Here is a 27,853-nt window from a genome sequence, read left to right as displayed (position 1 = left end):
CGAGTGTTCTCCATAGGGGCCAGTTCTATTGGTGATGTGGCTACTTAGCTTACATGACCCCTGTGCTATGAGATAAGTGACTTTTGTGTTGGTGCCACTCCACACATGCGCAAACACGCACCTTCGCGTACTTTCATACATTTGCGGCTAGGTGTATGTACCACAAAGCGTTCTTTTCAATAAACTTTATTTACAAAGGACATGGATGCAGCAGGACATGGAAGATACCCACAGCCGCGCAGGGCATCATGGGAGCGTTGATTCTTTCGCTCTTTGTTGCTTACACCCAGTGCCCGGAAGGTGTCGCTGTTGCAGAGCTGCAGCTGCCGCCAGATGTCGCTGCTTCCCATAGTGATCCCGGTCCCCTGGAGCTGGCCCTGTGTCCATGTCCCCGGCTTTTGGCAGTGATGGCGGCCTCCCTGGCTGCGACGGCTCCCGAGGTCCCGGCAGAGGATTCCTCGGATAGCGAGCCGGAGCCCGAGCCACAGAAACTGCGCAGGAAAGTGTCTACATCGGGCCAGATCAGGAGGAAGGTAAGAGGCGGCGGCTGGGACGAGGCAGCAGTGGTGGCTGCAGAAATCCGAGGGGACACGGGCAGCACAGAGGCCATGGAGAGAGGTGCGGGGCGGGGAGTCCGGCGGGGCCCCTGCACAGGCTATGGCTGCCTGCTGGCCTCACACTACTACTCCCAGCATCCTCTGTCTGATGCAGCCGGGCACACTGGGAGTTGGAGTTGCACAGGTGGCATATGTGTGCTGCCAGTGACAGCTGTGTGCCAGGCTGAGGTGTGCGCCCTGTGGCCGCAGACAGCTGACAGGAAGGTTTCCTGCACCGATCATTAACCATTTATAGACCTGATCCTCAGAAGGCAATCATTAATATGGTGTATGCTGCAGCATGGCGCAGTGCCCTACAATGAAAGGCTATGCCCAGCGATGTGTGCCACATTATAGGGCGACTTCAGGAGAGCGGCGGACACCGCGTCACCACCCATCACAGTCAGAGAACTGATTCCTATTATTTCCCTATATGTTTGTGAGCTTCCGACCTCACTGTCTGGCTAAGTTCATTCAGAAAAAGAAAATACAGACCATTTTTCATCTGTTTGATCATCCATATTGGATCTGTATGGGCACCTGTATGGTACGTGTTTGGTCATCCATATAGTATACCTGGGAATAGTAAGTGTGTACGCAAAAAAAAAAGGTCCATGTGCCATCAGTGCTTGACCACACACTGACCCACACACACACACTGACCGACACACTGACGGACACATACTGACCAATGTGTCATCATTGTTTCATCAGTGTTTTTCACCTATGGATATATACAGTGCCTTGCGAAAGTATTCGGCCCCCTGGAACTTTTCAACCTTTTCCCACATATCATGCTTCAAACCTAAAAATACCAAATGTAAATTTTTGGTGAAGAATCAACAACAAAGTGGGACACAATTGTGAAGTTGAATGAAATGTATTGGTTATTTTAAATTTTTGTGGAAATACAAAAACTGAAAAGTGGGGCATGCAATATTATTCGGCCCCTTTAACTTAATACTTTGTTGCACCACCTTTTGAAATTCTTGCCCACTCTTCCTTGGCAAGCAGCTCGAGCTCAGTGAGGTTGGATGGAGATCGTTTCTCATCAGCAGTTTTCAGCTGTTTCCACAGATTCTTGATTGGATTCAGGTCTGGACTTTGACTTGGCCATTCTAACACCTGGATACGTTTATTTGTGAACCATTCCACTGTAGATTTTGCTTTATGTTTGGGATCATTGTCTTGTTGGAAGACAAATCTCCGTCCCAGTCTCAGGTCTTTTGCAGACTCCAACAGGTTTTCTTCAAGAATGGTCCTGTATTTGGCTCCATCCATCTTTCCATCAATTTTAACCATCTTCCCTGTCCCTGCTGAAGAAAAGCATGCCCAAACCATGATGCTGCCATCACCATGTTTGACAGTGGGGATGGTGTGTTCAGGGTGATGAGCTGTGTTGCCTTTACGCCAAACATATTGTTTGGCATTGTTGCCAAAAAGTTAAATATTGACTTTTATAAATAGGGCCCCATACCTGTATTGCGTCCCATAGGTATGTTGAGTCCCCCTGTATCAGCCGCCTCCCAGCTGTCTGTCATGTCCCTGTCTTGCTTCTAGGTGCCGCCTCCCTTCCGTCCATCATGCCCCTGTGCGCCGCCGCCTCCTCCTGTGTTGTATGCCTGCTCTGTGACAACAGTTCTCGGGCATGCGCAGTGCGTGCTGCCCGGGAACTGACAGGCTATCGCGTCTGCGTGTTTTCGAGTCCCCCGATTCCCAGCCCTGCAGTGTGAATACTTCATAACACACTGCGGGGCGGGATCAGGGGACTCTAAAAGCTTGATGGCCTGATGTCAGTTCCCGGGCAGCGCGCACTCCGCATGCCCGAGAACTGTTGTCACGGCACCGGCATACAACACTGGAGGAGGCGGGCGCACAGGGGCATGATGGACGGATGGGAGGGGGCGCCCAGACGCAAGACAGGGGCATGATGGACGGATGGGAGGGGGCGCCCAGACGCAAGACAGGGGCATGATGGACGGATGGGAGGCGGCGCCCAGACGCAAGACAGGGGCATGGTGGACGGATAGGAGGCGGCGCCCAGACGCAAGACAGGGGCATGATGGATGGATAGGAGGTGACGCCCAGACGCAAGACAGGCATGATGGACGGCTGGGAGGCGGCGCCCAGATGCAAGCCTGGGGCATGATGGACTGCTGGGAGGCGGCTGATACAGGGGGACACAACATACCTATGGGACGCAATACAGGTATGGGGACCTGGAAAAAAAATGAGGCAATCAAAATATTATATTCAGCCCAAAATGGGATCAATGAAAATATCAGCTTGAAGCACAAAAACAAGCCCTCACACAGCTCCATTGAGCAAAAAATGAAAATATTACAGGTCTCCGAACAACAAGCAAGCTTTTTTATGTTACAGATTTCTTTTTTGCTACTTTAATAAAAAATGCACGTTTGGTGCCCCTTTAATCGTACTGACCTGAAGAATCATGATGCCAAATCATTTTTACCAAACCATGTACGCCGTAAAAAAGAAACCAAAAAAACAATGTGACAATTGTGAGGATTTTTTTCACAGTTTTACTGCACTAATTTTGTTCTTGTTTACCAGTACACTGTAGGGTAAAGTGAATGATTGTCGCTAAACTACAACTCGTCCTGCAAAATAAACAAGCTCTTATTTGGCTATGTGGAATAAAAAAAAAAAGTCTCTTGGAAGAGAGGATCGATAAAAAAACACGCAAAAAGAATCTCGAGGATAAGAAAAAAAGAAAACTGTGCCAGTAAGCGTGGGTAGTAGGAAGCTCATCTGCTTTGAGCAAATAATACTGGTATCTCCAGTATTAGATTAGATAGAGTGGACAGCAGTGTGAGCAGCCTCTCCTTACCTCAGCATTCTTGGTATTTCCAGTATTAGATCAGATAGACAGGGTGGACAGCAGTGTGACCATACTCTTGTTATGGGCAGAGTCAGACAGCCATAGAACTCGTGCGAGAATTGCATCGCACTGAACAGACTGGCCCGGCACCTCTCCTGACCTGAGCAAGACAGCATAATGCATTACTATGCAGCTGTCAAGCTCTGGTCAGGAGAGCCGGCAGCCAGTATGAGTTTTACGATGTGATTCTCTCATGAGAAATACGGCTGTCTGACTCTGCCCTATCTCAGCACCTCTGGTATCTCCAGTGTTAGATCAGATAGACAGCAGTGTGAGCAGCCTCTTCTTACCTCAGTACCCCTGGTATCTCCAGCAGTAGATTGGATAGACAGAGTGGACAGCAGTGTGAACAGCCTCTTCTTACGTCAGCACCTCTGGTATCTCCAGTATTAGACTAGATAGACATGATGGCCAGCAGCATGAGCAGCCTCTTCTTACCTCAGCATCTCTGGTATCTCCAGTGTTAGATCAGATAGACATGATGGACAGCAGCATGAGTAGCCTCTTACCTCAGCATCTCTGGTATCTCCAATGTTAGATCAGATAGGGTGGACAGAAGTGTGAGCAGCCTCTTCTTACTGCTGCATGCTACTAATTTCCACTAATTCTGCATACAAAATCCAGTGGAATGGCTATATGTGAATAAGCCCCATCGAGTACTCATGTGAATCTCATCTGCAGCAGAATTTCAGTTTTGGATACTGCTGTGGATCCTGTAGTAAATGGACCAGATTTGGTGTAAGCATGTGTGAAAATCCCGTGATACTACAGGCATAGCATAGGTGGCTGAATGTTCTCCCTGCACAATCAGCTGCTGCATGTTCACATATAATAAACTGCATTTATCAGGCCAGACCTTTATAGCCGAGTATAAGTAACCTTAGTAATGATTGCAGCGAATATTTGTCTGTTATGTCCCGCACAATGCCCACCGTCACTGACCTGTACTAAATGTTGACATTTTAGGTCACCTTCCATGTTTTATAGCTATTAAGTAATTTTGTAGATTAGGTCTTAGGTCTGCGTGCGGTGACACCCCTCATCAGTCACTCCAGATCTTCAGTACAGGATTAATTCATTTACAGCACAGATTGTCGAGCTCGCCGTCTGTGCTCTGTTCTATTCATAGTCTACACTGCTGAATGAGAAGGGGGTGTCTTATATAATATGTCAGGTATGTAAGGGAAATGAAAATTGTTACATATATAGGATAATATACCCCTACTATCAATTATAAGTCACCATATAAAGGCACAAGGTGACATCTAATATTCTGTAATTACCGTGTTCCTCTATCATTTACACTGCAAGAACCTTTGTATAAAGAATAAGGAGAAATTTCGATAACTGATTTGTAAACATCCTTAAAAAGGAAAAAAGTTCTGCAGCATCCAAGGTGTGCGTTATGTTTTTTTTTTTTTCAGCAGAGATACAGATGTAGCTTAGTAATACCACAGCTGCTGCAGAGCCTCTTTAAGAGGGTGCACTACACGGGGGTCAGATAGTAGCTAGCACAGGAGAGGGAGCATCCTGCAAAAGTGATAAGCATCAGTCTGATCCTCCGGGAAGAGAAGACGTTTGTAACGTCGCACATCTCTGTATATGTGAGGTTTATGTACAGTAAGTATTATTTACACAGGTGCAAATATTTGTGAGAATTAGGGTACCGTTACACTAAGCGATGCACCAGCGATCCCGAGAACGATATGGATCGCTGGTGCATCGCTAAGTGGTCGCTAGTGAGCTGCCACACAGGCAGATCTCACCAGCGACATAGCAGCGGTCGGGGGTCGCTACCTACCTGTCAGACGCGGCGATCCTGACGTCCTCCCGCCCGCGTCCACGCGTCGCTCGTCGGCGCCACAGGAAGCCCAGCAGAAAGCGCCCGACGAGAAATGATCGAGGACCTTCCCGCGCGATCAGCGATAGCCAGCGGGGGAGCCGGTCGCAGGTAAGTATCAGACATAGCGATATCGCTGCTGTGTCACAAAACCAGTGACGTTTCAGCGATATTGCTAGCGATCTCGCTGTGTGTAACGGGGGGATTAAGTTAGAGAGAGATAAAATTCCCCATGAATGTTTCTCTCAAAACATTGGCAGAGTTTGATTTCCCAATGCCTGCAATCTCTTTAAAAGTTTTTCAGGCTATAATGTTGATCACCTATCCATTGTATATAGGTCATCAATATAAAATCTGTGGGATCCGATCCAACATCTGTTATTACCTCTGGTACGTCTCTCACTATAGTAGCTGATAAAGGCTGATCGGTGGAGGTTCCGGGTGTCAGACCTGACATATATGACCTATCCACAGGAATGGGTCAGCGATACCTTAAAGTGGTTTTTCACTGCTTGGACAACCCCTTCTCAATGACTATGTTGCCCCCTTATAAAGTAACACCCAAACTTGCCTCTAGTGCCAGCGTCGTTACAGCAGTGTTGGCACTTGCTCTCCCAGGGCTCTCTTGACACTGGCTGCAGGGAGTGTGTAACATGCCAGTTAGCTGCCGCTTCACTGTCTCATCCTTCAGATGTAACAGACATCCGGAGGAAGTCTGAGCTACAGCTGCTTTCTTATATCACGCGAGACCTGGAAAAGCCAATTCTGACACCACTGGAATGGTGCCAATACTGGATGTAAGTCTGGATGTGAGTATAGGGGTTAATATTTTATAAGGGGAAACATAGTGACTGAGAAGGGGTTGTCCAGGAGGTAGACCGCCCCTTTAAGCCTGGCTAATCCATTAATGCCAGCCATCATTTGCTGATCACATATTTTATGGTTGCTTAATAATGATTGTTGGTCACAGCATCCCTCATGTGAACAGGGATGACCTGAGGAGAAAATGAACTATATGCAGATGGTTTCCACATGTAAATGGAAGTGTGAGGAGTGCTGATTGGCACACATTAGTGGCAGACTATCTGCTAATGTTAAAGGTCTGTTAGGGAATTGGCACCATGTGTTTGTCATCAGGTTTTCTCATATACCCCCCAAAAAACTCATGGAGTCCAAAGAATCCAGGTAAGTGGCACTCACCATCCATAAAAACCTCTATTAAAAAAAGAAGTAAAAAATACAATGCTTTTGGGAAAGCAGGGTGCAAGCAGATGGAGACTGTTTTGCGCTTCTCAAAAGTGCTTCCATGGGAGGCCCCACAGCATTGTATTTTTAACGGTGTTATGAAATAAAGTTTTTTATGGATGGTGAGTGCCACTTACCTGGATTCTTAGGATTTATGCATTTCTCATGTATGTTGAAGTTGAGCACTACCGCATCTATCAGCCGGAGGGCAAGTCCGATCACAGTACTGTATTTTTTACTGTACCAATCCTCTTTTTCTACTAAGAATTTAAAAAACCTGATGCAGGTTTCTCAAGCTTTTATTGACAAGAGGTCCATGAAAATCTGGATTTCGGATTACATCCTTGTGCCCTCCGTCTTTTCCATGGACTCATTTTCTAGACTGGGGGAGTTTAGTCCGCTAATCAGTTCAAAATGGAGGCACATCTCTGTGTAATAATGTAGACCATCGGCAAGCAAATAAAATGCCTGACGTGTATAGCCCCATAGATTATAATGTGTCGGTGCAAAACACAGCACGTGTGAGGAAAAACTGATGTGTGAATGAGGCTTTAGGGGATTGGGTGTAAATAATAATGGGGGTCCTTAGAGATAGTCCAGTATAAAGACAAACATAATGGGGCTAATTAATCCAAACTGGTGAAGCCCATGCTTGTGCTATGCCTGTTGTGCCAGACTAGAAGGCACCAACGTCATTAAGAGTTGTCTCCGTGCACCAGGTCTGAAAAGCGCTGGCGAGAGACTGGCTTCTCATTTCTGGTGGTCAAAATGCCGCCACATTTCATAAGTTTTGATGGGCGCAGTCACGTCCCGGCCCAGTTCTTCCTCAACTCCACCTATTTTATTGGAGCTGATTAAAACTGGCATCAAAGTCACAACCTTTTTGCGCCCCTGTCTGTGCTACTTTTCAGCGCTTGCACCTGGTGGACCCAATAGAGGATTTATCGGTTTTCCGACAGTGTTTGTCCATGATGAAATATTTTGTCCAGTACTTTTCCCTGGATCTACAACAGAAACTCAGAAGCGATCCCCCAGCGCAGGCGTGCATTGATATATAAAGGTTATTTAGAATAAGGGTATATATAAGTAATATCCCTTTTTTCATACATTTCTTTGGGTGCAAAACTGCTAAAAGTTGTACCCGCGTATTTCAATCACGCATAGTTCGTAGCATTATGTGAGAACTGCCACAGATTAACATTGGAACCTAATAATATATAATGTGACGTGGATGCGTGGACAAAAACAACAGATTGGTAAAGTAGGGGGTTTATCAGCTCAAAATGCAACAGATTTCTGCAGCAAATGGTTCACACTGTTGCCTTGTTGAGAAGGTTGGTGGTTGGCGCTCAGTCATTCCCTCAGCCTCAGGCTGTCACAATTCTGTTTATTACCTGGAGTTTTTTTACTTATTACCATTGTTTTCTTCTGTTCAAATCAATGGAGAAAAATGTTGCAAATCCACATTAAAACTGTGATGTATTCCTGGTTGTCAGCCCTGTTATGTGAGCTCGGACGTCTTGCTCCCTTTTAGAGCAGATCTTGCAGTTAGATGCTTCAGTCTCAAAGCAAAAACATTTTTTGGTACATGTGAACATATGCTGTTTTGATTTTTATTGTAATAGAAATAAGAATTTACATTCAGGTATCTTGTCCTTGATTTTGCAATAGATAACAACAAAAGTGGCGCAAAAAATTTGAAGAATAGCCAAGTTTTTTTAAGCTGCGTTGCACAAAAAAAAAATTAGTTTTGGCATTTTTACGCCACTTTGGATCAGCTCTGCCAAAATAGGAGGAGCTGGAATGGACCACGATCATGTCTGTTTGATTTATGAAAAGTGGCACCTTTTTTTTTTTCTGCTCCAGAAATGCTACTCCAGTCTCTGGCCGGAGTAGAAGCTTTGGTGCTGCAAATACCACTAATTATGTTGTAATCCTTTTAATGAATTTGGTGCCACGTTTACTCCATCAAGTCTAGTGTAGCGCGAGTGTTCACTTTGCCAGTCTTGATGTATCAGCCAAAAAAGTTTGCAGATGAGAAAACTAGTGAGAAATATAGTATACCGTAATAATTGGCAGAAGTAGTATTATTTCTCATGTACACACACAGTAAACCTGGAAGTGAGTGTGTAAATTTCACACAGTGCTCACTGCAGGATCTTGGAAGAGTCAGTATTGTCAAAATCCTACAGAAAGCACAAGAGTAGTCCTGCTGATGAGCTCCATCTTCAGCTGGTGGCTGTCTTAAAGGAACCTGTGGTGCTGTACATGCAGTCTGATCTGGGGACAGCACGGTACAGAGAAGGAGAAGCTGAGCAGAATCATATATAGGATTGTCAGAAAGGTTTAAGCATAACTTGTATTTTCTTGTTTAAAAACCCTGGTGTTTGTATGTATATGAGTCCAGTGGGCGGTCCTACTGAGTGATTAACAGATATCCCCACATACAATCATACAGCAAAGACTGTCAATCATGGAGTAGGACCGCCTACTGGAGTCACACACTTACAAAAACTGGGGCTTTCAATTAATAAATTTAAAGTTTTAGGAAATAATTTCCCACAATAAATGTCTATCAATTTGATTGATCTCTTTCTGCTCTGTAATATCCTGCCCATAGATCAGATCCCATTTTCAACATGACAGGTCCCCTTTCAGCCCTGCCCACTTAGGCAAGAGGTGGGGCTTAGCAATCTTTACACCAAGCAGAGGGGGAGGCTCCTGCTGCAGCCAGCTGTATTACAGCCACACTGAGGACAGTGAGAAGGAGGAGGGGAGATGACTGAGCTTTTGAAACAAACACAGAAAATTTCATCTATTTTTTATTGATAAAAGAAATGGAATCTATGAAGGGAAGAAGTTCTTGAATATTTCTTTTTGCATTTTCTATGTTTAATGTTCCTTTTTATGGTGTGTTTGGCCTTCGTTCTGTATCAGTTGGGTCTAGGAGCGTGCAGTGTTTGGGTTGATGGACTGGAGTAACCCCTGTAACTATGTAACCGCCCATTGTGTCCATACATCAGAGTGTAAAATGCGGAACTCTTATGTATGAGCTCCCAGACTTGTCTAAATAGAGGAAGGAACATCTAGGAGAACGCAGGCCGCCGTCAATGTCATTTGTTTACTTCATTAGTTTACAATATATCCTGGGAAATGTACCGCGGGATGTGCATTGCTTCTTGTCATATCAAGATGGAATACAGAGGCGTGCGGGGGAGGAGAGGACACGACAGGGAATATAGGGGAGCGGAAGAAATGGGCAAACACTTCTAAGACATGCAAGAATAGAGAGGCTTGTGACAGCTCTGTGACAGGCGCCGCCAGTATCCGCCAGGTGGATGGGGACGCAGAGCGTGGCGCGGGATTGGCAGTGACAGACCATGAGTGGGTGTTGTCAGGAACAGATCGACAATGAATTCTTACAGGAAAAGCTATGCAGAAAGGGTTGTCAGAAACAGGCAGTGAGTGGGTGTTGTCAGGCAGAGGATGTTTGCTGTTGGGACATTTAGGACATGATTGTTTGCTGTCGTTGTCATCGCAGCGGCCATGTTTGTTGTTATAGCTGGACAGATGACAGCGTTTATTGCTGGGGACACACAGGCAGAGCTGCTTCCTTGGATCGCCAAGTGACGAGCCGGCTAATATCCGTCTGTGCTAGATGGCACACATACAAGGATCACGTAGAAAGTAAAGTCGTCTTCGTGTTTTTTGTCTTAAATAAATGTCAGGAGCAGAATAACGTGTAACTCATTTATTGTACTTATATAGTGTCATTAATTCCACACCACTTTACAGATATTGTCATCACTGTCCCCACTAGGGCTCACAATCTACATTCCCTATCAGTATGTCTTTGGGAAGAAACCCGAAAACCCGAAGAAAACCCAAGCAAAGATGGGGAGAACATATTAGTAATAAGTAGAAATGGGCGAACCCGAAGAGAAAATTCGGTGTCCGTACAGAACACCTACTGTTCGGGCATGGACATCGAACACAGACTTCACCAGGAAGTCCGTGTTACTGTTCGAGTTCGTCTGCCCGATCACCGGGTGTTTGTCACGCTGTTATGTGCTGACAGCGCGGCAAATACCACTTCTGATTGGCGGTGAAATCATTCCCGCCGGTCAGAGAGCCGACGTTCCCACGATGTCAAAAGACAGCAAGAGCGCTCAGCTGTGATCGGAGGTATAAAGTTTACCTCCGGTCACTGGTGTCAGCTGATGGGACTACTGATCCCATCATCCGGCACCTGCTGCCGCAATTACATCGAGAGCAGGCGCGGTGGATGAGAGTATTCATCAGTCGCTCCTGCGCTGTAAATAAATACGGTAATTAAAGAAAAAACTGCGTGGGTCCCCCCTATTTTTGCTAGCCAACCAGACAAAACTCACAGCTGAGGGCTACAACCCTCAGCTCTCAGCAAGGCTAGTTATCAAGGATAGAGGGGTCCCCACGCTGTTTTTTAATTATTTAAATAAATAAAAAAACGGCCTGGGGTCCCCCTCATTTTTGACGGCCAGCCTTACTAAAGCTCAAAGCTGGGGGCTGGTATTCTCAGGCTGGTAAAGGTCTAAAAACGGGCAGGGAAATGTTTTGCCTCCAAAAGAATCAGCTGTGATCCGGTGCTGTCCTGTCTGTATCCTCTTTTGCTTCCTCCCCTGCCTAGGAGCTGTGGTGTGATCAGACAATGTTCCTGTATGGTCAGACACAGCCATTACACAGTACACAGCAGGGGCACATTTATAAGATTATCTCAGCACAGGAACATTTTATTTCATCACATCCAAATGAGGAAATTATTACTACTCCAAGATCTATTGATACATAGGAAAACCCATTTAAGCCTCTGTTCTTACTGCATTATGGGCTTACATGCAAGAAGAATTCCCATAGGGTTACATATATCTGCCATTAACTCCTTGTATTTTTATGGCATGGCCATGCATTGGAAGATCAGCGCTTGGCAGGTAAGCGTCCTGAAGTCTTATGCCACAGCCTTGCCTATTGGCATTCGGGCCAGAATTGTGTCATAAGGAGACTCTCTTCTGCCATGTATCTGACCTGATCATGGACTGTGGCTATGTATATGCAGGATACTTGTTGGCATGACGTTGGAGGTAAGCAGCGGTGAACAGATTCTTGTTAGGACTGAGACAACCTATAGTTAACCAGAAGTTGACATGATCTGCTGAATTCTCTGCAGTCTAAGGGTATGTACACACGCTGCAGTTTTGCTGCGGTTTTGGCCCTGCAGAACTGCAGCATTTCCGCAAACATGGTACTTTACCATGTTAGCCTATGGGTTTTAAAAACCGCAGTGCTCACGCTGCGGTTTTTTACCTGCGGAAAAGCTGCGTTTTTTTTTCCGCAGCATGTCAATTGTTTCTGCGGATTCTGCTGCGGTTTGCCACCTATTCCATTGTCCAGGTGTCAAACCGCAGGGCAAAACCGCAGGCCAAACCGCAGCAAAACCGCAGGTCACTTTACCTGCGGTTCCGCAGGAAAAAACCCGCAGGTGAATCTGCAGTGTGTGCACATACCCTAATTGATTACACACTGAACAAAAGAACTATTCAAGTGCTAGATTTATGTACGGGAACTGCTGAAGATGCACTTCACTTAAATTATGTTGCAACTGGCTCAAATGTGGAACCTCATGTGAGATAAAGGGGTCTTATCTGTAAAATTTCTGGCATGTCCACAAGAAGTCTTAAAAGGTGACCTATGGGGAGAGTGGAGGTCACATTTAGGTGACTGTACAAGTCAGTTGGAGCTTTTAAAATTCTATGGACGATAAGGGGAGGAGCTACAGACATTCCGCTGCAAGTTCTCATGAAACTTACAGTTCTCCATAGAACTTTATCAGCACCAACTGTTGTCTCCTTTCTCGGTAATGGGAAAGTCTTTTTTAACTGGGGACAGATTTTGCCTGTAAATAGAGAAGTCTGAGAATGATTGCTCAGTCCCGGAGGAGAAAGAAGCGGATTGCTCTAATAAGATATATTACAAAGTTTCATATTTTCACAAGTACTATTAATTTAGCCAAGAAAATGCTTAAGATATAGAAACAGACCGGTATGTTTAACTCTGAAACGCTGCAGTGTATCACCGAAAAACAGAGTGTAATGGGAGCTGGGGACTGAGCCACACGGGAGACCGGTCAGACAGGTGGGCCCATGGCGGCTTCCCGCCGCAGCGTGTGAGAGTTAAGCGTACCTGGCTGAAATCATGCAGCCGCAGTCTGATACATGCTGCCTGTAGGATCGAGCAGCATGTGTCAGCTGTCAAGTTCCCTTTAAACAGATTGGGCCATTATGATAAATCTGGCGCATTATAGGACTATCTAGACTAATTGAGCTTGGTCTAAGGATTAGTCAGCAGTGATAAAGCTGTCTCATTGTTCTTACAATGTCTCCTTGACTTTTATAGGCCATTGTGAAAGAAGGTCACCTACAAAAGCAGACAAGCTCCTTTCAGCGATGGAGAAGGCGCTACTTCAAATTGCGAGGCCGAACCCTATACTATGCCAAGACTGCAAAGGTGAGAAATGCAGGGGGTGTAGGAAGAAAGGCGCAAATGCATTGCTGACGTATCTACTGTTGTAACATGAAAACCATTCCAGCTTTAAGTCTTTTCATGTTTCAGATTTATGCAATAAGATACAGTTTTAATAAAAAAATATTCAACCCCATTCTAGATTCGGTTTATTTGAAAATAAACTTTCTGCAGTTTATATAGCTCAACATCTAGTATGTTTGGTTTCTCCAAATTCAGACTTAAGAAGACTCAGACCACCTTCATGACTGGCGTCTTTAGTAGAGCCTTTTCAGCTGTTATAACCTGTTGCAAACATGATGCATTTATTTAGGATGTTTATTTCTATGTCGCCATCATATTACACAGCGCTAAATTCCCTATCAGTATGTCTTTGAAGTGTGAGAGAAGACCAGAGAGCCAGGGGGAAACCCACGCAAACATGGGGAGAACATACAAACTCCTTGCAGATGTTGTCCTTGGTGGGATTCGAACCCAGGACTCCAGCGCTGCAAAGCTGCAGTGCTAACCACTGAGCCACCGTGCTGCCCATAATGTATAGCTAGACACCAGCTTCTGACAACTTCCCTAAGAAGGCTTAGCCCTGTCGTCGTGGACAGTGGCTTTGTATAAGGGCATATTTTTCAAGCGTAAATACGCCAAATTCTGTTGTACTTTGTGTACAAAAACAAAACAATTTTTCATGACTGGCACCATCTTTAATATACATTTTAGACACTTTGGCTCTTATATACTAATATGGGTGGAGCATGGAGGATATAGCCAATCCTACAAACCCATGAGAAAGTGGCTTAACTTGCGCCGGAAATTGCTCAACTCCCTAACTGGAGTAACTTTCTTTATCGCCTTATTGGGGGACACAGAATACCATGGGTGTATGCTGTTGCTGCTAGGAGGCTGACACTATGCAAAACAAGAAAATTAGCTCCTCCCCGGCAGTATACACCCACCGACAGGCACTAGGCACCTCAGTTTGTGCTTAGTGTCTTAAGGAGGCGGACCGGGATCTCCCCAGATCCGCATTTAATCCTTTTCTTTTCAGGTTTTAGTTGTGTTTTTAATGATTTCCCCTTTCTTTTTCAGATACAGCATCATGAAACTGGATGTGAGTTCATCCTGCTTTTCCTATTAATGCGGCTGAGCGAGCAATGTGGTATTGCCCACATCGCAACTCTCGGGACCGCAGGCAGGACCTTCCCCTATCTCCCTCGGGTGCTATGGGCTTATAACGGTGGCCGGTCCTAGCCGAGTACCCTCCTCACCCCTCTCCCGGGACAGGGCTGAGAGGAAGACGGCGGTCGCCAGCGGTGACGTTTCCCCTACCATGGCCGTCTTCTGCACCATACGGACATAGTGCGGGTACTGAGGATCGTTTCTCCCAGCGGCCTGCTGGCTATCGTGGGCCCCTGCAGTCATCCTCCTCAAGGACGTCAGGTAAGCGGATCCAGATGTCCCCTCCAGCCCCGCTCTCAAATATGGACCCTAGCCCTGCAGCATTACAGCCAGTACTGCGCTGTATTAAAATACAGCCCTGCACCACGCTATCAGGATCAGTACCCCTTTTTGAATTTCCCGCCAGTTTTCCTTCTCCAAGCGCTGTTAGACGCGCTTATCATCGGGGGGTTCAGCGGTGGCCTCCACAGGCAGCATCCTACCCGGTGGCTGCCCTGTCCCTGTGACTTTCCTATCCCTGTGGCCTCCCGGTCTCTGTGGGTCCTGTCCCTGTGGTTTCTTTGCTCCGGGCGCGCCGTCGCTCCTGAGGGCAGAGGGAGCACTTTCACTTTCGTTTAAAAAAAAAAAAAAAAAAGTTAAGGAAGCTTCTCCCCTCTCCCTGCGCGCGCTTTCTTCGCGCACTTTTACAGCATATCACAGGGCTGCTTTAACTTCAGCCCTGTCAGTGGGACATTTACTGCGCCCCCTCCTCGGTCCTCTTCCAATCAGGGCTTGGCGATTAAGCCCCGCCCACCGCTAGCGTCTCTTCCTGCCTCTCTCTTCACAAGATTTCTTCCTGGGGGACACAACGCTGGTTTTTCTGCATCTGAACCTCGGTAGGCTCGGCGCTGCTTCAGCTGACGCTAGAATTAGCTCCCATCCGCAGTTCCACATCAGGCAGTGTTTCTACCCCTTTGACATATGCCCAATCCTGCAGGGGCTCTCTGCTCTAGGACCCACCGCTATTCACTACGCCTGCGCGCGCCGTAAAAAGAAGTGGGTATCAGGTCGGTCGTCTCCCTTCTGTCCGTCCTGCAGCCCTTCCTCCATGTCTGCCCCTCAGGAGCACTCCTAGCCCCGGGTTGAGAGCACCCCACCCCCTGAGTGGGCCGTAGCGGTCTCAGTCGGTCTCTGATCTCACAAAAGTGTCTCAATCTCTGGTCCAGGTCTTAGAGCGGTTACCCCAGCTATCTGCAGCCACCTGTGCGCCGACCGCCTCTCACGGTGAGTCGCCAGCACCTGACCGCGACCCTCAGACGGACAAGCCGGGTAGGGGCTCTAGGAAGCGGGTCCTGTCTGGCTCTTGTTCCAGTTCGCAGGGTCCCTCCGCTTCTCCCAGGCTACGCTCTTTGTCTCCATCCTCAACAGACGATCCTAGGTCAGACGATGATTCCCAATCTGGATCTGACTCAGAAGCGGACAACATAGCTAGAACTCGGGATATGGTAGATAGTCTCATATCGGCTATATTCCAAACTCTCAAGATAAAGGAGGATAAGGCACCCCCTCAGGAATGCCCTGTTTCCTTTAAGAAAGCGAGGCCTCCATCTCGAACCTTTCCTAATCACAAAGAGTTCGACTCTTCCTTAGCCAATCACTGGCAACATCCTGAGAAACGTTTTTCAGGCCGCAAGTACTCAGATGTACTATATCCCTTCGATGCAGATCTAGTCACGAAATGAACCAAAGCTCCCGACGTAGATCCACCAGTTTCTCGGATTTCCTCTAAGACGGTTCTTTCCCTTCCGGACGGAGCTTCTCTTAAAGATCCAACAGACAGGCAAATAGAGTTGTTGGCTAAGTCAATTTTTGAGGCATCCGACGCTCCCCTCTGTCCTATCTTCGCCTCCGCTTGGGTGGCGAAGGTTATTTCGGCTTGGGCAAAGATTCTGCGCAAACGCATTTCAGCAGCAGCCCCTCAGGACGAGCTGGCGGATTTAGCAGACCAATTTAGTCATGCGGGCAAATACCTTTTGGCTGCCTCCTTGGACGCGGCTGGGTGCGTAGCAAGAGCTAACAGCAACATAGTAGCCATACGCCGCATTCTTTGGTTGAAGTCGTGGAATGCGAATCTCGGATGCCACTGGTGGAAAGAGCATTTCCCTTCCCCAGTCCCGCCCTAAGAGGTTCTTTAACAGGAAGGCTTCTCGGCCATTTAGGTCCTTTCGCCCCTCCTCTCCCGCAGAAGGTTCATCCCAGCAGTACCGGCATCCTGCTTCCAGAGACCGGAGAAAGCCTTCTTATAAGCCAGCTCCCCGCTGGAGATCCAGAGGTCAGCCCACCAGGTCCTCAGGCTCCCGATCCGGCAGATTTTCATCTAAGTGACGGGTCACCCCCACCTGGAAATCTTTCCAGGGTGGGAGGCAGACTTTCCTCTTTCAAAGACGCATGATTATCCATTATCGACGACGCTTGGGTCAGGGAAATCATCACATCTGGATAAAAAATCGAGTTTTCTTCTCCCCCAGTCGCTTCTTTCTGTCTCGATCCCCAAGACAGCGATCACAGATTCCAGGGTTCCTTCAGGCCGTCTCCTCCCTCCTTTCTGCAGGGGTCATCGTTCCCGTTCCTGCAAGCGAACAGTTTTTAGGGTTCTACTCGAATCTCTTCGTAGTCCCGAAAAAGGACGGCTCTCTTCGTCCAATTTTGGACCTCAAGTTGCTCAATCGCCACGTGAAGATCCGGAGAGTTTCTCTGCTCTGTGGACATACAGGATGGCTACCTCCACATCCCCATTTCTCTGCGGCATCAGAGATACCTCTGCTTTGCGATTCAGGACAATCAGTATCAGTTCACGGCCCTCCCCTTTGGACTAGCCTCCGCTCCCCGTGTCTTTACGAAGGTGATGGCAACAGTCAGGGCCATCCTTCGATCCAGAGGGATTCTTATCATTCCTTACCTGGACGATCTCCTGATCAAGGGTTCGTCCCGCCAAGACTGTCTTCACAGTCTTCAGATAACCTTGGATGCCCTCAGCCGCCTCGGATTAATAGTCAACGAGGAGAAGTCCATCCTGCGCCCTACCCAACGTCTAACCTTTTTGGGCATGGAGTTCGACACGAATCTAGCCCGGGTGTTTCTACCGAGGGACAAGTTTTCAACCCTTTCCAAAAGGATCCAGTCCCTACAAAGCTCGAGGATCAAGTCCCTTCGGTCCTGCAAGAGGGTCCTGGGGAAGATGATAGCTTCCATGGAAGCAGTGCCCTTCGCACAATTCCACTCTCGCCCTCTCCAACTGTTCCTCCTGTCAGTCTGGGACAAGACCTCGTTTTCTCTGGACCGCCCCATTCTTCTTCCGCTCAGAGTCAGACAATCGCTGACTTGGTGGGCATTGCCGGCGTCAGTTCTCCGCGGAAGGTCTTTTCTTCCGCCTCGGTGGCAGGTCTTCACCACCGATGCCAGTCTCCTAGAATGGGGGGCGGTTTACCATCAGAAAGCGGCCCAAGGGCGCTGGAACGCCTAGGAGACTCTTCTGCCCATCAACCTTCTGGAGATCAGGGCAATCCTCCTTGCTCTCCTTCGTTGGCAGCATCTCCTCGTAGGCAAACCAGTCCGCATTCAGTCAGACAACGCCACGGCTGTGGCGTACAAAAACCACCAGGGCGGTACTCACAGCAGGCAAGTAATGTCAGAAGTGGCAAGGATGCTGCGCTGGGCAGAGCGTCACGTTCCGGCGATCTCCGCTGTTCACATTCCAGGGGTGGAAAATTGGGCAGCCGACTTCTTGAGTTGCCAAGGTCTAGCGTCAGGCGAATGGTCCCTTCATCCCACAGTCTTCAGTCAGATATGCTAGCGTTGGGGCACCCCGGACGTCTATCTCATGGCATCTCGTATGAACAACAAAGTTCCTCACTTTGTAGCCAGGTCCAGGGATCCTCTAGCCGTCGTTTGCGACGCCCTAGTAATTCTGTTGTCCCAGTTCCAGCTGCCTTACCTGTTTCCTCCCCTTGCCCTCATTCCTAGAGTGGTCAAAAAGATAAAGTCAGAGGGCATCCCAGTCATCCTAGTGGCTCCAGACTGGCCGAGACGCCCTTGGTACGCGGAGTTGGTGAACATGCTCGTGGACGTCCCCTGGAGGCTTCCAGACCATACAGATCTTCTCTCGCTAGGCCCTCGTTACCACCAGAATTCTCAGTCTCTGAGTGTAACGGCATGGCCGTTGAGGATGCAATTCTGAAGGATTCAGGGTTTTCCAGCCGGGTCATTCAGACCATGATCAAGGCTCGGAAGCCAGCTTCCTCCCGCATTTACCATAGGTACTGGAAGGCTTTTTTCCGTTGGAGCGATGATAACGAGGTTCTTCCACTGTCATTCTCCATTCCATCCATTCTTCATTTCCTCCAATCTGGTTTGGATGCGGGCCTATCCCTCAGTACTCTCAAAGGCCAGGTGTCTGCCCTAGCAATCCTCTTCCAGAAGGATCTAGCTTCCTTACCGCAAGTGAAGACTTTTCTCCAAGGAGTCGCCCATGTGGCTCCTCCTCATCATTCTCCGATAGATCCATGGGATCTGAATCTTGTTCTTGGCGCCCTCCAGAAGGCACCATTCGAACCAATCCAGGACATCCCTCTGTCTTTTCTTTCATGGCAGGTGTCTTTTCTAATCGCCATTACTTCCATCAGGAGAGTTTCTGAGCTGGCGGCCTTATCCTGTCGTTCTCCGTACCTTATCCTCCACCAAGATAAGGTTGTTCTCAGGCCAGTTCCTTCCTTCCTTCTAAAAGTGGTATCTCCCTTTCACATTAAAGAAGATATCGTCCTTCCATCGTTTTGTCCTACGCCTGCTCATCCTCTGGAAAAGTCGCTCCACAACCTGGATGTAGTGAGAGCCTTGCGTGTTTACCTTGCCAGTACCGCTTCTTTTCGCCAATCTGATTCCCTGCTTCTCATTTCTGAGGGTTGCCGGAAAGGTCTTCCGGCCTCCAAATCCACAATTGCTCGCTGGATTCGGTCTACCATCCTGGAAGCCTATCGACTTCAGGAGAAACGGCCCCCTCCGGGAGTGAAAGCCCACTCCACCCGGGCTGTTCGGGCTTCTTGGGCTGTGCGACACCAGGCTTCGGCCTCACAACTTTGCAGGGCCGCGACCTGGTCGTCTTTGCACACCTTTGCGAGGTTCTACAGGGTTCATACCCAGGCCTCGTCTGATGCAGCTCTTGGTAGGAAGGTTCTGCAGGCGGCGGTCGCACACCGGCCGACCTAAGCCCTTCCTTCTGTCGTTCCTTTTATTGCTGTTCCCACCCTCGGGACTGCTTTGGAACGTCCCATGGTATTCTGTGTCCCCCAATAAGGCGATAAAGAAAGAGGGATTTTGGGTTCTTACCGTAAAATCTCTTTCTTGGAGCCTTCATTGTTGGACACAGCACCCTCCCTGTTTAAGTTGTACCGTGCTGGGTCTTCGAGTCCCTTATTGGGTTGGTACATATGTTCATTGTTTTTGGTTGCTTCTCCTACTGCTTTTTCACCAACTGAGGTGCTTGGTGCCTGTCGGTGGGTGTATACTGCCGGGTGTAATTTTCTTGTTTTGCATAGTGTCAGCCTCCTAGCAGCAGCAGCATACACCCATGGTATTCTGTGTCCCCCAATGAAGGCTCCAAGACAGAGATTTTACGGTAAGAACCCAAAATCCCTCTTTTCTGCCGAAGGCACCTAAATTCATTGAGTGGCGTGTGGTTCTTAATGTTCAGCAGCCTTGTTCATTAAGACAGGTGAGCACAGTGCCAGTCTTACAGAATAATCAGGCCTTTATGTGCCAGGTCCGAAAAGATGTGTGGCCTCACTGAAAAGTGGCCTGGCTTGGCAGAAATGGTCATGACCTCATGGGCTACATCATGCTCCAGAAATGTGCCAAAGTCCCAAAAGATTCTGGAGTGACCTTCATAGTTGTCCGAATTGAACCCACTATAATCCCTTGAAGATTCGTGAACTGGAGGCCATTAGCCATGACGACTGGGCTTGGACTCCTCAGGAGCCAAGACACTGCCAGAAGCTGGTATCATGTTTGCAGCAGGTCATAACAGCCAAAGATGTACTACTAAGTGCAGAAGACGCTTGTCATGAATGAGATAAATAATTCTGAGACTGCAGCTGTCATTAATGGTGGCATTTTGTGTTGAGTTTGGAGAAACCACTTGTTACATTAGATATTAGATATAAATTATTCCTGTTGTATCGATTTATCAAAAGCAGTTGACATTTAGTAAAGTTTGCTAATAACCGAATTTACAATGATTAATTTCATTTACAGTTCTACAAATATTGGAAAAAGCGGTGACAAGCTTCTAATTGGGGTTGCAGATGTCTTGTAGTTTATTGCTTTTAACCCATTTCTGTCTTGCACTGTTAGAGCCTGCCATGGTTCGCAGGTGATTCTTGTAAAACTTCTATACAAATAATCTCTGGTTAATAAAGACTGCAGCACCTAAGGAGATTTAGGGTCCCATTACACTAAACGACGCACCAGCGATCCCGACAATGATACGACCTGGTCAGGATCGCTGGTGCGTCGCTACATGATCGCTGATGAGCTCTCAAACAGGCAGACTCATCAGCGATCAGGACCAGCGAGGACGCTGGTATCAAGGGTAAATAGCGGGTAACTAAGCGCGTGGCGCTTAGTTACCCGCTGTTTACCTTGGATACCAGATCCCAGCGTCTGCTTACAGCGCTGGGAGCTCGCTAATTGTTGGTCTCCCGCTGCCACACGCAGCGATGCGTGCTGGCCAGCGGGAGACTATCGATCAAAAAATGACCCGCAGTACCCGGCGGGGGGACCGGTCGCTGATGTGTGCCACACACAGCGAGATCTCTGGCGAGATCGCTGATGCGTCACAAAATCGGTGACGCATCAGCGATCTCGCTTAGTGTGAAGTACCCCTAACAGGGGAAGGAGGTTCCCTCTTTCAGCCCATTCGCCCCTCTGCAATGTGGTTGCAGGGAGCTGTTGGTTTACCATGGCAGTCAGAGGCCTAACAAAGCTGTGTGTATACCCATGGCCTAATAAGTGATGTGTATTTATAAGACTTAGGAGACAATTGACCATTAAAATCTCAACTCCCAAAAATAAAGAAATTAACCCCTAATTGCATGCTTTAGACAGTTGTGATTTTTCAGGCATCCTGGTTGTTGTCCTCTAGGAAGAATAATGGCAGCATAAAATCTGCCCTCATACACATGAACATCCCGTGCGGCAGTGCTTGGGCAGAAATGTAACTGGGTAATAGTTGTCATAAATAAGGGCAAGACACAGTAAAAGTGGCAGCTAAACCCATCAAAGAAGCAAAGTGCATTTCACAGAAAGGTCAACAGGGACATGTGAAGGCTCCTCAGATCAAAGAGTGAATGATGAAGCAGCAGTGAGCGCCATTATAGCATCGTGTGCAGAAAGTAATCTAATGAGGACGGAGCGCAGAGCTGCAGATGTAGAGTCTGGAGCCACTTTATGTACCTGCTGGGCGGCTGTGTTTTACATCCATGTGCGTGGGAGTTATGATTTGCAAAGCAACCATTTCTTTGTTCTGGGTGATGGATGGATATGGGCAGTCTACGTGTTTATTGCTTTACGTATTTTCTGGAAATCCTGCTCCCTGTCTGGGCTGAATGCAGGCGCACCCATTGCACTATGTTGATGGGCAGCTGTGGGGACTTTAAGGTCTCTTTTTTTTCCTTATTTTAATAGAAAAGCTATTACAATTCCATTAAGAAGGACCAAATATGCACAACCCCGTAGTAAGTCTAATTTGTGACAGCTTGATAACAGGGAACAATAGATTGCATTAAACATTATAGCAAATCCATACTTTATTGCTGATTACAATTGAAGATGTTATTTACAGTGGGGAAAAAAAGTATTTAGTCAGTCAGCAATAGTGCAAGTTCCACATTGTCTGGTTTTTTTTCATTTTATTTGCAGATTATGGTGGAAAATAAGTATTTGGTCAGAAACAAGCAATCAAGATTTCTGGCTCTCACAGACCTGTAACTTCTTCTTTAAGAGTCTCCTCTTTCCTCCACTCATTACCTGTAGTAATGGCACCTGTTTAAACTTGTTATCAGTATAAAAAGACACCTGTGCACACCCTCAAACAGTCTGACTCCAAACTCCACTATGGTGAAGACCAAAGAGCTGTCAAAGGACACCAGAAACAAAATTGTAGCCCTGCACCAGGCTGGGAAGACTGAATCTGCAATAGCCAACCAGCTTGGAGTGAAAAAATCAACTGTGGGAGCAATAATTAGAAAATGGAAGACATACAAGACCACTGATAATCTCCCTCGATCTGGTGCTCCACGCAAAATCCCACCCCGTGGGGTCAGAATGATCACAAGAACGGTGAGCAAAAATCCCAGAACCACGCTGGGGGACCTAGTGAATGAACTGCAGAGAGCTGGGACCAATGTAACAAGGCCTACCATAAGTAACACACTACGCCACCATGGACTCAGATCCTGCAGTGCCAGACGTGTCCCACTGCTTAAGCCTGTACATGTCCGGGCCCGTCTGAAGTTTGCTAGAGAGCATTTGGATGATCCAGAGGAGTTTTGGGAGAATGTCCTATGGTCTGATGAAACCAAACTGGAACTGTTTGGTAGAAACACAACTTGTCGTGTTTGGAGGAAAAAGAATACTGAGTTGCATCCATCAAACACCATACCTACTGTAAAGCATGGTGGTGGAAACATCATGCTTTGGGGCTGTTTCTCTGCAAAGGGGCCAGGACGACTGATCTGGGTACATGAAAGAATGAATGGGGCCATGTATCGTGAGATTTTGAGTGCAAACCTCCTTCCATCAGCAAGGGCATTGAAGATGAAACGTGGCTGAGTCTTTCAACATGACAATGATCCAAAGCACACCGCCAGGGCAACGAAGGAGTGGCTTCGTAAGAAGCATTTCAAGGTCCTGGAGTGGCCTAGCCAGTCTCCAGATCTCAACCCTATAGAAAACCTTTGGAGGGAGTTGAAAGTCCGTGTTGCCAAGCGAAAAGCCAAAAACATCACTGCTCTAGAGGAGATCTGCATGGAGGAATGGGCCAACATACCAACAACAGTGTGTGGCAACCTTGTGAAGACTTACAGAAAACGTTTGACCTCTGTCATTGCCAACAAAGGATATATCACAAAGTATTGAGATGAAATTTTGTTTCTGACCAAATACTTATTTTCCACCATAATATGCAAATAAAATGAAAAAAAAACAGACAATGTGATTTTCTGGATTTTTTTTTCTCAGTTTGTCTCCCATAGTTGAGGTCTACCTATGATGTAAATTACAGACGCCTCTCATCTTTTTAAGTGGTGGAACTTGCACTATTGCTGACTGACTAAATACTTTTTTTTCCCCACTGTATGTAAATGTGTGACGGGCCAATATTACAGATCCGTGCGATTCAGTGCACCTGTGCTGCAGTTTGAGGCTTGACTTATTGCTTCCTCTGGTTCCTGAGGCCTCGGGCTCTTTTTACATACTTTTTACAGACATGTGCATGGCAGATTCTCACTAGGCAGTAACTAAGGTTGGAAGACTGTGCAATAATCCCTGATATGAGTACAAGCTAGTTTAGTGACACACCGATCGCTCCTTTCAGCAAGAAGCCTGTTTTGGAATCTAAAGTCAGTTTTTAGAACTTCCATCCATGTCAGTAAGTGAGGACTTCACATATGTGGCCGCTTTATTCAGGCTCGGGTCTTATCTGCATTGTTAAAGGGAGCCTGACATCCCCAAAAGTCAAAATAAGCCTCCTATACTTTCATATATGGAAGAAAGCCTCTATAGTAATAATTCTTGTACTGTAGATTTTACTTATTTTGTTTTACGTAAAAAAAAAACAAATGTTTTAGTAGGTATTTAAATGAGGTCACTTCATTGTACTGAACCATCTTCCAAACCTATTATGCTGATTGACAGCTCTCACTTTGTAGCACTTCCTGAATTAAATTCTTAGCCCTGTACACACTGACACTGCAGGAGCCGAGTGCATACTCAGTACACAGGATCTTACAGTAGCGGGTGGACGATGCTGATGGGAGAGAGATGAGAGAGCACTTGCACTGACCCTGCAAGAATCCCAACGAGTACGGGCACTCAGTGTCAGTTTTCTCTAGCCCCCCTAGTCTTTTCAGCATCAACAACCCGATATTGTGTCATCCTCTGTGCAGTGAGCGGCCGCTGCAAACAGGTGAGCAGTATGAGAATGCACCTACACACACTGAGCTGACTCTGTGCTTGCAGCTCCTGCAGTGTCAGTGTGTGCAGGGCTGACAATTCATTTCAGGCAGTGCTGTCAATTAATACAACAAGGGATATCATACCTAATTATGATCACTGGTTGATCATGAATATCAAATATAGGCGACTCTCCATTAAATAAAACCCAAAAGAGATATACAAAGAGTGTCAAAGCAACAAAAAATAGAAAATTTCAACAGCGCCTGAAGTGCAGTATCAATTAAGTACAATAACTGGGAGCTGACGCATAGATGCAAATAGTCTCGTATTATATGGTAAAGTTCTCAGATGCTCGGCATTCTCTGGAATTTGACTAATGTCACTGTAACCATCGTAACCTATGCAGACAGCAAAGTCCCAGAAAGAGTTTCCATACTTAGAAAAAACACCCAGTTAATCATTTCTTAAAGTGCCTTTATCAGTACAGTTGCTATGGCAAGTTCATACCCATGTGGGAGCCTCGCTTGTACCCAACGCGTTTCGCCCGGCAGGGCTTCCTCGGGGCAGAAGTCATGAAAAATAATAAGAAATATTGAGTCTTTACATAAACTTGATTTATTTGTCACTAAAGTGTAAAAAACTTATGAAATGCTGACAAATAGAAACATCTGATTTAAAAGATCTAAAAACACTGAAGCAGCAAATTTTGTGACAACCAAAATTTCTGCCAGTCTCAAAACTTTTGGCCACGAATGTACAAGTGATTAATTTGATTTTTGGGGTGACAGACCCTCTTTATTGGTGGTGTAGGGCGTAGCTAATTTTCTGCAAAAACCGTGCAACAGTTAACCAATTACCGCACTAAGCTGCATGTTAGCACGGGTTTCAGACACATCCGACCACAGCATGTGAACCCAGCCTGAGAATACAGAATAGAAACCTCTGATTTTATAGGTCCGAGTAGCCGCAGCCTCACTCCTGCACATCTGATTGGCATTCACAGATAATAAGTAGGATGCATATCTGTCATGCACTTGACCAGAGAGCTGCTCTAGTACGAGAGAGACGTTTGCTTGACCTACCTGTAAGAACAGTCTGCTATAGAGCGACGCATGCAATAAAGATAGCTGACATTACAGTGTTTAGGAATAAGAAATAACATGACTTCTGAGTTCTAATCTTTTCTTCTGCTCGATGACAGTCTATCATATTCGAGGAAATTGACATTACGGATGCCAGTGTGGCAGAGTCCAGCACCAAAAACCTCAACAACAGTTTCACAGTAAGTGTCTCCTTCTGTAATACATCACCTTTTTTATTTTAAATATTTTTATGGGGTTTTAACCAGTTAAGGGTACTTAATCCTTAGCGCCGCTTTTTAACAACGCTGAGAAATAAAGGTATAGCACACCCCAGCTTCGGAAAATCTCGAGTCTTGGCTACCAGGGGTAGCTGAGACCCCGGAGAACATGATTCGTGTTGGTTTTTACCGTCCCCAGTGTTGTGATCGCCGAAAAAAAAAAAAGTTTGTTTTCCCATTTATTTCTCTCTCCTCTGATATGATCTAGCACATCAAAGGAGAGAGAAATAAGGTTCCCTGATTTCCCCTCCGGTACTTCAGGCACCTCCGGCATCCCCCGGTCCTGTTCCCCTACCCTTGGCGACTTCTTCCGCAAAGAAAATGGTGGGCGCACGCGCAGTGCACCTGCTGAGATCTATCGGCCTGCACCCGGCAACAATAGTAGGTTTTTCCTATTGGTTCATTTGGATCACTGTGATAGGGTCTATCACAGTGATCAAAATAAAAAAAAATAGTAATTCAAACCCACTTTATGACCCCCTTAGTTAGGGAAAAATAATAAAATTATATCTGTATTTATTTCCATTTTTCCATTAGGGTTGGGACTAGTGCTAGGGTTAGGGTTAGAGCTAGGGTTAGGATTGGGCTAGGGTTAAGGTTGGGGTTAGGGTTGTGGTATTGTGGTTAGGGTTGTGGTGTTGGGGCTAGGGTTGAGATTAGGACTGTTAGGGTTGAAGTTAGAATTGGGGGGTTTCCACTGATTAGGTACATCAGGGGATCTCCAAACGCGACATGCTGCCCACCATTGATTCCAGCCAATTTTGCTTTGAAAAAGTCAAATGGTGCTCCCTCCCTTCTGAGCATTGCCATGCACACAAAGAGTGGCTTTCCCCCACATACAGGGTATCGGCATACTCAGTAGAAATTGCACAACAAATTTTGTGGACCATTTTCTTCTGATACCCTTGTGAAAATAAAAAAAAAGTTTGGTTCCGAAGTAAATTTTTGGTGGAAAAAGTGAAATTTTAATTTTTTCCTTCCACATTGCTTTAGTTCTCGTGAAGCACCTGAATGGTTAATATACTTCTTGGTATTGCTCGCCTTGAGGGGTGAAGTTTTTAGAATAGTGGTATTTGGTATTTTCTGTAATATTGACTCCCCAAACTCAATTCAAATGTAAGGTAGTCCCTAAAAAAATGGTTTTGTAAATTTTGTTGGAAAAATGAGAAATTTTAACTCTTATAACTTCCTAACCAAAAAAATTGTTTCAAAATTGTATTGATGTAAAGTAGGCATGTGGGAAATATTATTTTTTTAACTATTTTGTGTGATATGACTGATTTAAGGGCACAAAAATTAAGTTTTTAAATTTCAAAATTTTTACCAATTTTCCGTTTTTTTTTCATAAACGCAAGTCATATCGAAGAAATTTTACCACTAACATGAAGTTCAATATGTCATGAAAAAACAGTCTCAGAATCAGCGGGATACGTTGAAGCGTTTCAGAGCTATAACCTCATAAAGGGACAGTGGTCAAATTTGTAAAAATTGGCTTGTCATTAAGGGGTTAACAACATTGATCTGAAAACAGAACATTCCAATTATGTTCTTTAATAACAAAAAAGCTAATGGTTGTTGGGGACTGGGGACGGTAAAAACTGACCCGAATCATGTAGCCAAGACCCCGGAGATTTTTCAACGCTAGGGGGCGCTATGCACTTATTTCTGAAGAATAAGAATAAGTACCCTTAACTGCCGCCGTTAAAAGGCGTATCAGCAGTCATTAAGTATTATTTGTAACAAATTGCCAGGTCTTTCCCCTCACTGAATAATGTCCAACATGTTCATTGGCGATGAATAGCTTTGAGGCGATTTTTATCATGTTTTCCATTTTCGTAATATTGTTAACCTCTTCCACCCATTCACCCAAAGTGGACGTTTATGTGGATTTCCAGTGGTGTGGAATAATTGACTTAACAGCTGTTCGAAATTAAGAAGCCAACAACCAGTGAGAATCACTCACTATATAGCATATA

The 27,853-nt window shown here is 46.2% G+C and overlaps 1 protein-coding gene across 4 annotated transcripts in view; it reads left to right on the top strand.

Annotated features, from left to right (window-relative positions):
* The first annotated feature begins 249 nt into the window (after positions 1-249).
* DGKD (diacylglycerol kinase delta) overlaps positions 250-27,853 on the top strand; it is a 121,827-nt gene continuing 94,223 nt past the window's right edge. For 2 of the 4 annotated variants that reach the window (XM_073581169.1, XM_073581171.1), the window contains exons 1-3: positions 250-533; positions 13,013-13,123; positions 25,719-25,799. In XM_073581169.1, coding sequence (XP_073437270.1) covers positions 408-533; positions 13,013-13,123; positions 25,719-25,799 — 318 coding nt within the window. In that variant the 5' untranslated portion in view covers positions 250-407. The remainder of the gene's footprint in view (positions 534-13,012; positions 13,124-25,718; positions 25,800-27,853) is intronic. The other 2 variants (XM_073581168.1, XM_073581170.1) reach the window with 2 other exon arrangements.

This window comes from Dendrobates tinctorius, unplaced genomic scaffold, assembly GCF_039654945.1.
Source record: "Dendrobates tinctorius isolate UK_male_01 unplaced genomic scaffold, ASM3965494v1 ptg000069l, whole genome shotgun sequence".
NCBI classification, from domain to species: Eukaryota; Metazoa; Chordata; class Amphibia; order Anura; family Dendrobatidae; genus Dendrobates; species Dendrobates tinctorius.
The sequence above is the reverse complement of the archived record's forward strand: the minus strand, read 5'-3'. Positions and strand labels throughout refer to the sequence as shown.